The sequence below is a fragment of the Chrysochloris asiatica genome, unplaced genomic scaffold (assembly GCF_000296735.1).
Source record: "Chrysochloris asiatica unplaced genomic scaffold, ChrAsi1.0 scaffold00169, whole genome shotgun sequence".
In the NCBI taxonomy this organism is placed as follows: Eukaryota; Metazoa; Chordata; class Mammalia; order Afrosoricida; family Chrysochloridae; genus Chrysochloris; species Chrysochloris asiatica.
In genome coordinates, this window is record NW_006408687.1 from 5359288 (window position 1) to 5371620 (window position 12333).

The 12333-nt window shown below is 40.9% G+C and overlaps 1 protein-coding gene across 2 annotated transcripts in view; it reads right to left on the bottom strand.

The window, feature by feature from the left end:
- The window catches only part of NUP54 (nucleoporin 54kDa), a 41387-nt gene extending 29553 nt beyond the window's left edge, over nt 1-11834 (bottom strand). The window contains exons 1-3 of one of the 2 annotated variants that reach the window (XM_006871578.1): nt 11637-11834; nt 7974-8057; nt 7733-7879 (exon numbers count right to left, since the gene is read on the bottom strand). In XM_006871578.1, coding sequence (XP_006871640.1) covers nt 7733-7879; nt 7974-8057; nt 11637-11703 — 298 coding nt within the window. In that variant the 5' untranslated portion in view covers nt 11704-11834. The remainder of the gene's footprint in view (nt 1-7732; nt 7880-7973; nt 8058-11636) is intronic. The other variant, XM_006871579.1, reaches the window with a different exon arrangement.
- Between the last annotated feature and the right edge of the window lie 499 nt (nt 11835-12333).

The following is a 12333-nucleotide window of genomic DNA, read 5'->3' on the forward strand; positions in this document are numbered from 1 at the left end:
GATATGCGACAGAATGAATGTAAAACTAATGTTCTCCCATGTAGACTATCATATAATTCACAATAAAACATTGAAAAAAAAAAAGTGAATAGGGGGATTGCTAGACAATATTGACGCCCCAACTGAGGTTGGTGAACAAGAATTTACAGGGAGCCATGTAGGGTGCACAGAGGTTCTGTGTGATACCCAGTTGCTCCACAGGAGAAAGATGAGACTGTCTGCTCCTACAGTTAGCTCATCTGTATGCACAGGATCACTATGAGTCAAAACGGACTCCACAGCACACAGCAGCAACCACCACCACTGTCTATTGTGTGTTCTTTGTAAGCAGTATCTGGGTATACAGCTGGGTTTGAGTTTCTGCCTCTTCCCTATCCTCCCACAGGCATATAAGATATAAGAATAAGTTTGTTTTAGCACACCGGCATGTGCCTGAAATGAAAAACCATGAAATTTAAGTTATGCAGTGGTTATGAGTTGGGCTGCTAACCTCAGGGTCAGCAGTTCAAAATTACCAGTCATCCTTCAGGAGAAAGATGAGGTTTTCTGCTCCCATAAAGCTTTACAGCCTCAAAAACCGTATGCAGGGTCGTTATGAGTTTGAAGCAACTCCACAACACAGTACCACCACCACCACCGCCACGAAAGCCATGAAAATAGGAAGGACATGACAGGAGGAGATAATACTAATGGTCTAAAGATACTGACACCACCACTTGCCTGTCACTGTGTCACACTGTGGTGGCTGGTATGTTGCTGCAATGAGGGAAGCTATGCTACTGGTATTCTGAATGTCCATTGTGGACAGGTTTCAGCTGAGCTTCCAGACTAAGACAAATCAAGAAGTACGAGTGGCGGACAACTTCTAAATGTTTAGACACTGAAGAACTTAAGAATATCAGTGAAACACTGTCAGGTAACACCAAAATATTGAAACATGATGAACAGCACCAGAATTTTGTTAAGAAACATTGAGGAAGAGCTGCCTCCTCAAAGTAAAGTTGATTGTGAAGAAATGAATAAAGTGTTATTTGCTGACACTGTAAAACTCAAACTGAGGAGAAATAGCTGCAAAGATCAATTAATAATCAGAACATGGAATGTAGTGTTTGTATGCCATAAAGTGGGTTCTGACTCACTGCGACCCTGTATAAGATTTGCAAATCTTTAGGGGAGCAAAAAGCCTCATCTTTTCCCTGCAGAACTGGTAGTTTCAAACTGCTGACCTTGAGGTTAACAGCATGACTCGTAATCAGTACACTACACTAAGTATAAATCAAGGAAAATTGGACATTGTCAAATATGAAATGGAATGCATGAAGATTGATATCCTAGGCATTAGTTAGCTGAAATGGACTGGCATTGGCTATTATTAATCTGACAGTCATATGGATTACTATGCCAGGAATAACAAATTGAAGAGGAATGGTGTCACATTCATGATCAAAAAGAACATTTCATGATCTACCTTGAAGTACAACACTATCTGTGTTGGGAAGATCAGTTAAATACAACTAATATTCAGATAAAAGGAACAAGGAGTTAAAACACTTGATGATGAAGCTCTAAGACAACAGTATTCAGTATGGATTGTACTTCGATGTAAAGAAAACAAAAATCCTCACCACTGGACCAATAAATAACATCATGGTAAATGGAGACATGATTGAGGTTGGCAGAGACTTCATTTTGCTAGGATCCATTAACACTCATGGAAGCAGCAGATAAATTAAGAAAACACTGAATTTGTCAAAGACTTCATTTTGCTTGGATCAACTATCAGCATTCATGAAGCAAAAGTCAAATGATGTATTATTGCATTAGGCAAATCTGCTGCAAAAGACCTCTTTAAAGTGTTCAAGAGCACTTAAGTATGCCTAACCCAAGTCATGGTATTTTCAAATAGACTCATATACATGGGAAAGTTGGAAAATGAATAAGGAAGATAGAAGAATTAATGCATTCGAGTTATGACGTTGGAGACTATAACAAGGGCCATGGACTGCTAGAAGAACAAACTAATCTGTGTTAGAAGTGCAGCCAATAGTTCCTTAGAAGCAAGGATGGCCAGACTTCGTTTCTCATACTTCAGACATTTTATCAGGAAACCAATCCCTGGAGAAGGACATCATGCTTGGTAAAGTAGAGGGTCAGCGAAAAAGAGGACCCCTAGCAAGATGGACTGGCTTAGTGACAGGTACAATGAGCTCAAGCATAGCAACAACTGAGGGGATGGAGCAGGACCAGGCAGTGCTTCAGACTCTTGTGCAGAAGCTTGTTATGAGTTAGTACCAACACAACAGGACCTAACAACAAAAAGATACTGATGATTTTTTTCAAAAGGAACTATAATGGACGTAGCTAAAATGTGGGGCAGTTTAATTTGTGATTTTGGAATTCAAAGCATTTCAGATGTTGCCAAGATTCGAGGTGGTAGCACTACAGGATATGCACTGGATGCTAATAGCTGGTTGTCAGTTCAAACAAACCAGTGACTCCTTGGAAATCCTATATGGGATTGCTATGAATCAGAACCAACTTGATGGTACCTAATAACAACAAAGTGAAATAGAGAGGGTCTTTGGAATAAAAGAGGAACTGACTGGTGACATAGCCATGCAGATGCTAAAAGAACTGACTGATGGTGGAAGTCAGGAAGAAAAGCCAGTATCAGTTTTCGGTAAGAGGTACTGTCTAGGAAATCAGAAGATCACTGAGATTAGAAGTACCAGAGCCAGACCCTCAAACAAGCAAAGATTTTGAAAATACAGTAATGGCTCCACAATCTAACCGACTGAAGTCTTTATAGCAAATCAGGTCCTTGTTGTTGTTGTTAGGTGCCATCGAGTGGGTACCGACTCATATGCACCTTATGCACAGCAGAATGAAACACTGCCCAATCCTGGGCCAACCTCACTATTGTTGTTACGCTTCAGTCCACTATTGCTGCCACTTTGCCAATCCATCTTGCTGTGGGGGTGGGGGTATGTCTCCCTCTTTTTCTGTGACATCTTACCAAGCATGATATCCTTCTCTAGAGACTGGTCCTTGCTGACAGTATGTCCGAAGTATGAGAGACAAAGTTTGGCCATCTTGGCCTCCAAGGAGCCCTCTGGCTGCACTTCTTCCCACACAGATCTGTTGGTTCTTTTGGCAGCCCATGGTACTTTCAGTCTTCTCCTCCAACGCCATCACTCAGAAGAATACCTCATAACTGATCTGGATGTGTTCTTTTGGACAATGAATGAACACCAATAAGCTGGTATTTACCTGAATGGGCTACAGAGAGAGAATCACTCAGTAGCGACACAGGTTTCAGGCAAGAAAGAAGGAAGAAAGTACATTCTGAGTGACTGAGACTAATAAACTAAGTTTGTCAATCGTGAAGCAGTAATTCCAATGGGCACAAAGGAAGGATCTGAGAAGGGAGTAAAAGGGGTGTGGGGGAGGATAAGTCAGGAGAAATGAAGTCCAGAGGAACAGTCATTCTAGAAGATGGATCACATAGGGGGCTTCTTCTCTTGAACATTGTCAGAGGACTACCAAGAGAGGAACTGATGACTGAAACAATCTTTTAGAGGGTATTTGGCCATTCAGTGGTTCTGCTTAGAAAAGAGATCTGGTAGTCGCATGACAAGCTGAACATGTTTTTTCTTTGTGGTTCCTAGGCATTGCCAACAGAGATAAGTAGCTTTATGGCTAGTTGTTGTGTGCCATTGAGCTAGTAGAAGGGAACAAAGTATGAGGCGCACAAGTCCCTTCATGGATGTGGGTGGGTGTTTAGGGAAGACAGTGGTCCTAAGCAGGGCACTCAGTATTTTGGGGTCAATATCCTACTTGTCTTGTTGTTGTCAAGTGCCATCGAGTCAGTTTCTAACGATAACAACCCTGTATAGGGTTTCCAAGGAGTGACTAGTGTAATCTACCCTTCTATTACTTCCAGAGAAATTTATAAAAATATGATCATTGTCTTATAGTTGCTTAAGATTCCTTAAAGGTAAAAATTAAAACTCCTTAGTAACGGCTATGTGCAGGCATAGTTAACTCTATGATGATTGGCTATGAGCAGCCAATCAACTAAAAGGATGTTTCCTTGGGGGGTGTGGCCTGCTCCCAATATAACGGACACATGAAAAGGCTCTCTCTCTCTTCTGCTGGGGACCTGGAACTCTACAATTGTAAGCCAGTCCCCTGACAACTTCTCTCTGGGTCTATACAAAAAAAGAAAAAAAAAAACCTCCTTAGTAAAATACACAAGGCCTTTTATGATCCAGTTTACATGTAGCTCTCCAACCTCAACTCCTACCTCTCACATTTAGGTCATATATGTAAAGCTGTACTGACCTAGCTGCAGATACCAAATTTATGATGGCGTCTCACACATCCATACCTTTGTCAATGCTGTTCCCTCTGCCCAGAATACCCTTCTCTGATGTCATCCAACTAGCTAATCCCTACTCATCTTTCAAGATTAAGCGCTTCCTCTACAATCATTGTTGTTGTTAAGTGCCATCGAGTCAGTCCTGACCCATAGCGACCCTGCATAGGGTTTCCAAGGAGCGACTAGTGAGCTTGAGCCGCTGACCTTGAACCACAAGGTCTACAATCATAGCACCTTCTAAATCATTCTATTTTAGTTTTCACTTTAAAAAGTATAATTGGATGTTTATCGTTTTATCTCCTTTTAGACCTTAAAGCAGGAATTATGCTTTTCAACTTTACATATCAAATGTCTGACATATAGTAGATACTCAATAAATAGCTGCTACATAACAGCACCAGACACAGATCTCCAGTTTTCCTAACAAAAGTTAAGTGAAATTACAAATAGTTACTTTATCTCAAAAAACAAAGAAAACACTTTACTGTTGTTTTCGTCTCTTCTGCTGTACAAGACCTTTTTAAAGTGTTGAAGAGCAAAGATGTCAGTTTGAGGACCAAGGTGCGCCTGACCCAAGCCATGGTATTTTCAATAACCTCATATGGATGTGAAAGCTGAACAGTGAATAAGGAAGACCATAGAAGAATTGATGCTTTTGAATTATGGTGCTGGAGGAGAATATTGAAAGTGCCATGGGCTGCCAAAAGAACTAATAGATCTGTTTTGGAAGAAGTGCAGCCAGAGTGCTCCTTGGAGGCCAGAATGGCCAGATTTGTCTCTCACATTTTGGACATATTGTCAGGCAGGACCAGTCACCTGAGAAGGATATCATGTTAGGTAAGGTGGAGGGTCAGAGAAAAAGAGGAAGATCCCCAATGAGATGGACTGGCAAAGTAGAAGCATCGATGGACTCAAGCGTGGCAACAGTAGTGAGGCTGGCCCAGGATCGGGCAGTGTTTTGTTCTGCTGTGCATAAAGTCACTGTGGGTCGGTACCGAATCGACGGCACCTAACAACAACAACAACTACTTGAACATTCCATCAACTTGGTATTTTTGCAGGAGGAAAATAAAAAAGAGTGAAACACCAAAAAGAATAATTGAAAATTATAACTGATAATTACAGTCTTATTCAGGGAATCCTTGAAGCTAATGTTTAGTAAACAACTAATTTTAACCTATCAAGTTATTGTTGCTAAGTGCCACTGAGTCGAATCCAGCTCATAGTGACCCTATATAGGGTTTCTGAGAAGCAGCTGGTGGGTCTGAAGTACCAACCTTGTGGTTTGAAGTCCAGTGTTGACTCTATACAGTGCCACACCAGGCCTTCATGTAATAAAATGAAAGAATCATCCAGATAAATAAAATGAAGTTTTTCTTTATAAAAGTATCTAATAAAAGGAAAAGGGAAAAAAAATGGTATAGAGCTGGAAGAGCACAAAATGCATCACACTGCAAAGTCATTTGGACTGCAAGGTCAGTGGTTCAAGCTCACAAGCTGCTCCTTGGAAGCCCGATACATGGTTTTTATAGGTCAGAACTGACTCGATGGCACTTAACAAAAATAACAATAAATTAATGAATCTAGGAAATGACCACCAAAGATCGTTAAACTAAAAAACCCAGTCTTTGGGTCAATTCTGACTCATAGCAACCTTATATATGACAGAGTAGAGTGGTTCCTTAGGGTTTCTGAGACTTGGAATCTTTACAGGAGCAGACAGTGTCGTCTTTCTCCCACAGAGCGGCTGACAGATTTGAATCACCAAACTTGAGAATTAGCAGCCCAACGCTAAACCTATAGTGCCACCAAAGCTCCTTCAATGACTGCTTACATCGCAAAAAGACGGACCGATCATGAAAATCACCGTGTCAGTTTGTCATCCTGTGATGGTTTGTACGCTATAATGCTGGTGCTCTGCCACCAGAATTTGAAATACCAGCATGGTCTCCCACGGAGGGCAGGTTTCAGTGGAGTTTCCAGACTAAGAGAGTATTTCTGAAAAGTAGTCAGTGTACCTCTATGGGTCACAACAGAGTACTGTCTGATCCAGTGCTAGAAGATGAGTCCCCTATGCTGGAAGGCACTCCACAGTAGCCACAACAATGGACTGAAACACAGCACTGGTCACAAACATGGTACAGGACCAATCAACTTTTCCATCAGTTAAACATAAGGTTGCCACGAGTCAGAGATAACTCAAAAGTAACTAACAGCAACAATGAAAAGCACACTATCAGTAAAGTTGTCTTGTAAAAAACAAAAAATTACAAGAAATACATAGGACAAAGACTATGTCAAGTTATATCATAAAAATACAATCAGCAAAGTCCTAACTGTAAAAAAAATGCTGAAGTACAAACGATGAAATTTTGATTTCAAGTTAAACAATCTGAAAGAAATGAAAAAGAGAAACGTACAGAGACTTAACACAGGCAAAACTATAGCCCTATTAGGAATGGTGATGGTGGTCGTTTTGTGCCATTAAGTAGGTTTCCCAGGGTGTAACTTTTTACAAGAGCAGAAAGCCTCATAGTTTCTCCTGAGAAGCTGCTGGTGGATTTCAACTGCTGACCTTGAGGTTAGAAATCTAATGTGCAAGCCATTACTCAGGGATATATACTTAAATGGTTCTGGTGTGGCACTGCAGGATAATGCATTGGACTGCAAGGTTGCTTTGAACCACAAGGTCAGCGGTTCAGACTCACCAGTCTCTCCTTGAAAACCCTATACTGACGGTTTTCACTAAGAGTTGAAATCTACTTGGCAGCACTTAACAACACATCACTTTAAGTGATGACATTATCAACAAAAGTAAAGAAGTGATTGCATAAAAGTCAGAATAGTTGTTCCTCTGAGGGAAAGGAGAGGACTGTGGTTGGGGGTAAAAGAAAGAATGTGGTGGGCTTCTGAGGTAGCAGGTCAAGGACCACCTCCTGACATGGCAGTGGTAACTAAGGTATTTAGCAGAACGAAACCTTCAACCTTACGTTTAACAGAAGGAAAACTTGCCTGGTCCTGTACCATGCTACCTTCTATGTAATTCAATAAGCTGTACTTCTGTTCCACGCAGTTTCACATATTTGCTTTTCTAACAAAAGTTTTTACTAGAATGATATTAAACATAGGAGCTATATAATCCTAATCATGAAAATTAGTCTCCTCTCCAGTTCATAAATATGAAAAGTAGCTTTTGTGATCCTTTGGAATATAATATTTATAATTATTTTCAAAAACGAAGATAATTCTTTACAGTATTTCAAGTAGTGCACAGAAAGCACTCAAGTGTTAGATAGTGTTGCTATGCGTTTCTAATTAAAGCAAAAGAAAAAACAACCGTCTTATACTTACTCGTTTGCTGTTGCTGCTGCTGTGTATTAAATCCTCCAAATCCCAGTCCAGTTCCCAAACCAGTACCTAAACCAGTACTGGTCCCTGTTGTAGCGCCAAAACCAGTACCAAATCCAAAACCTTTGTTCTGAGTACCACCAAAGAGTCCTTTCAATGAGAAATGTGAATTGCATAATTAAAAAATACATATCGGGTCTCTACTTCATTTACTTCTAAAAAATGGCATAGAATGGACTCTTACCACTAGTGCCTGTGTTAGTTGGAGCAGAAAAGCTGAATGCCGAACCTGCTGTTGTAGCTGTTGTCCCAAATCCTCCAAACCCACCTAATAAAAAAAGGGTATATAAAATAGAAAAAGAATCTTTTGTATGCATAAGAAGTCATTTTTCAAACTATTTTCTAAGTAATTGCTACATATCAAGCCAAAGAATATGACTCTAAGTTTTCCTTTCTCTACTTAACATCAATTTTTATAAAAACTCTACTAATCAAGAAGTCAATACATTGCAAGAAAAAAAGGGACTCAGTACTTAGAATAGAAATATAGTTTTCAACTAAAGAGGTGGTTCACAGTTACAGCTGGGAATCTATAGTAAACTCTACAGTGACTGCGAATGTCCTTTTAAAGCAGGGGCTATAAATTCATGTGCTGACAAGATTTAGGCGGGTAACATTACCAAGTGAGAGACTAGATGCTTTCCTGAGCAGTGGTACAATTCAAAGTGAATTGTTAGAAATAAAATAGCAGTTCTTAAATTATTGCTGCTGGGAAATGCTAGTTTAGTATTTATTTTCATACTTTCCTATTTCTCCCTTAAGAGAGAAAGGCAATTTGGGTTTTCTGTGGGAAATTTCCTGATTTTAAAATCCTAGCAACTAATTCAAATGTTTTTAAAATAATGTGCCAACCAACTAACCAACCAACCAACCAACCAACCAACCAACCAACCAACGAACCAACCAACTAAGCAACCAACCAACCAACCAACCAAAAGTAAGGTAAACCTATCATACTGGCCTATTGCAATCAGTTTGTAACCTTTGGCAAATTAATTTATATCTGTTTTAGCTTAGGATAAGTACTGGACTGCTAACCACAAGGTCAGCGGTTCAAACCCACTAGCCGCTCCTCAGAAACCCTATACAGGGTCTGAGTCAAAACCATCTTGACAGCACTTTGAACAAATTTCAGCTAATTATTTTTTTAGTATACGTCAAAACTCAACAAATTTTCAAAGGAAGTATATCAACACAACAAGAATGTGTTTCTTGAAGAGAAGAGAAGAGAAAACCCACACAAGCAGAATGCAGTGGCAGGGACAGTGAGAAGAGCTACAACAGGTCAGTGGGCCAGTTTTTTCGGCAACTCGGCCAAATACGAATTTCATTTTTCGAGAAATCTAGAAACAAAATTATCCTTTTATTAACCTATTAATACAGCAAAACTTATAATACTGTGAGGTAAGTGGTTGGTGGTGATTGTGTGCCTTCAAGTTGGTTCCAAGTTATAGCAACCCTGTATAGGGTTTCCAAGGCTGCAAACTTTACCGGAGCAGAAAGTCTCATCTTTCTTTTGCAGGCTGGTGGGCTCCAACTACACACCTTGTGGTTAATAGTCCAATGCTTATCCTACAGGGCCACCATGTTACACAATAAAAATGTTGGGCAATATTTTATCATGCTCTACAATACCAAGAATATTTATTCATAATAGTGGCTCTGCAAGGGTAAAAAAGTTTTAAAAAATCAAAAAACAAGAATTTCTATTAGCTCTTTGCGGAAAGCTGTTAATTAATGTATATAAAAGAAGTAGTTAAAATGCAGTTACAGTATCCCAACTCAAAATTTAAGGACGATTATACCAAATGAACAATGAAATCAAGCAAAGACCAACGGGTTTATTTGATTATTGTTGAATTATGAGCTAGGTGACCTTATTCAAAAACACAAAATAATGTGTTACCCAGTGCCAATTTTAAGCAGAGAAAACTAAACATACCAAAACAGTGATAAGTGATCATGTCAAATGTATCAAAATGGATTATTTTACCTTTGGCATTTTCTAATGATCTTCAAACTGTTTTCAATTTAGATGCCAAAGTGATAATAACAGAGCGGTAATATATGAATGTTCAGAATATCAGACTTCCCAACTATATTATAGGGAATAAAATCTGTTTACCAAATGCATATAATTGGCATGGGCCTAAATGGCATAATGTAAGAAAATATGGACGAAAAATTCATATACGAGCAGCTGAAAAACAAGATTTTTCTATAGGGTCATTTAATGTAAAGTATAAACAGGCTTATTTAAAATTTACGTAGATCCATTATAGTCAAGAGTTTGGTGAAAGTTTCAGCTAGCTTCAAATAGTCCAAATAAGACACCCAAATCTTCATACCTATCTGCTAAAATGCACACATGAGTCTATCCTGACTTCTAAAACTCAATGTTATCTGACAGTAAATTAAGTTGCTCTCTGGGGTCATTTCCCAAAAATCAATAAAGAATTGAGGGTTCTTTCTATAATTGTGTATTTTATAGAAGATATGTACCCTAATCTACTGAGCTGACCAAACAAATACATTAATATTTTCAGGTTGAAAAAACAAAACAGTCACTGTTCGTATAAGATTTGTTTCTCTTGGGAAACACAAGGACAATCAGATGAAATCGCAATGGAAGACGCAGGAAAAATGAAAAATGACTGCAGGAGTCCAAGAAACCCACGAAAATGGGTCTGACCTGTAAACTTGTTATTTTGGAAGATACAGCTAATTGTTTGGAAGATATATTCTTTACCATTCCAATCATTTGGAAGACAAATTTTGTTAATTACCAAGGGAACATTATAATTTGCAAGACTTCCCACAACCACATCTTTTAAAACAGCCAAAACCTGATACAAATGTTTGATTTCAATATTAGGAAATGAATTTCCTTTCCTCATTAGACAACTCATTTTTCTTTACCAAACTCTGGGAACCACAAATTATTCTTGGACTCCGGCTTCCAACACTCATTACACATATGGCTCACAGTATCTACCTGCACTTGCCAGACTGTTACCAAAATTGAACGGAGTTGCAGAGGTGGTAGAGACACCGAAATTCCCAATATTAAAGTTCACTGTAGGATTAGCAGTTAATCCGAAACCCCCAAAATTAAACCCACTGGCGGTGGAGTTGGCAGTCTCAAGCCCACCAAATCCTGATAGGCGTGTAGGTAAAAAAAAATAAAATTAAAAAAAAAAAAAAGAGGGAGAGAGAAAAGAAAGCAAGATAAGGATTAGAAGAATCAGCAGGAAGTTTCACAGATAAATCAGACTTTTTCCACAAACAGGTTACGAGAGCAAAGAAGTTATGGACAGGCGAAAAGGAAGAGCAGCGTGAAGCCCAGTAGTAGCAGGGCCAAAGGAGTCAGGAGGAAAGCTCCCGCCTCTCGAGGGCTGGGCTGAAGGGAGCCTCAGGGCAGCGTCTGGGTCTCCCAAGCTGTATTTCGGCCGAATCCTGCTGCGGGAGCCACACGAACCTTCCCGCCAGTCGACTACGTAGACATGAGGATGGGGAGGGTGTGTCTCGGGTTGGACAGAGAGGAGCAATCTCAAGTGTCCCTGACTTGGTCTCTCCCCCACGGCCGAAAACGAACCCCAGGAGGACAATGTCCGGCAGGAACCCACTCAAAACGCGCAAGCTCCGAGTTGAGCCACTAGCCTCCACACCCTCCTCTGGAGCCCTTTTCGCCCGCTCGACCACCACCCCGCACTCTTCCGATATTCTAAAGATTTCGCGCGGGCGGGAGAGCCCAGTCTCCAGGCCAGGCACCAACGGACTAAGGCAAAAGAGGGCCCAGAGGCCGCCCCACTTCTCCCCGGAAGAATTAACCGGGAGGATCACTCACCCGCAGAAGCCGCGGTGGCCGCAGCGGTGCCCGAGGTGCCTGAAGGAGCCCCAAAGTTGAAGGCCATGTCGTGGGAGCGGGGGACCAAGGCTCTGCTCTGGGCACGCTCTGTGCTCTTAGCTTTTCCGTCCGGCCAGGAAACATCGACTCGGAAAACTGAGTTCCGCCTCCTTTACGGCCTAGCCTAGGAGGCGGGAATGTCCGGAGGGCGTGGGTGGAGGGTCAAGAAGAAACGCCCCGAGACCGGCTCGCTTCCGGGGACGTGTTGTGGCGTCACGCGGCGCGAGTAGTCAATCGCACACAACAAAGGAAGCTCTCGAGGACCTGTCACCTGTTAAGGAAAGGTGTGCAGCACGGACTGAAGCCACTGTATAGGTGTGCTCTAGACAGCTTGGAATGTGCATGTCTTGGTGTTAGGGTTGGAGGTAACCCTTATCAAAGAGCTGCCCTGGGAGGCAGGTCTGGATTGAGACCCCTGAGAAAGTGATATTTAAACACAGCCCTGAAAAATGAGTGGGCCAAGTGCAGGCAGGAAAGAAGTGACTAGGAAGAAAGAAAAGATAATGAGAACGTTGTTGTTGTTGTTGTTGTTGTTGTTGTTGTTGTTAAGTGCCATCGAGTGGGTCCGACCCATAGCGACCCTGTACAGGGTTTCCCAGGGTGTAAATCCTTACGGGAGTAGAAAACCTCATCTTTC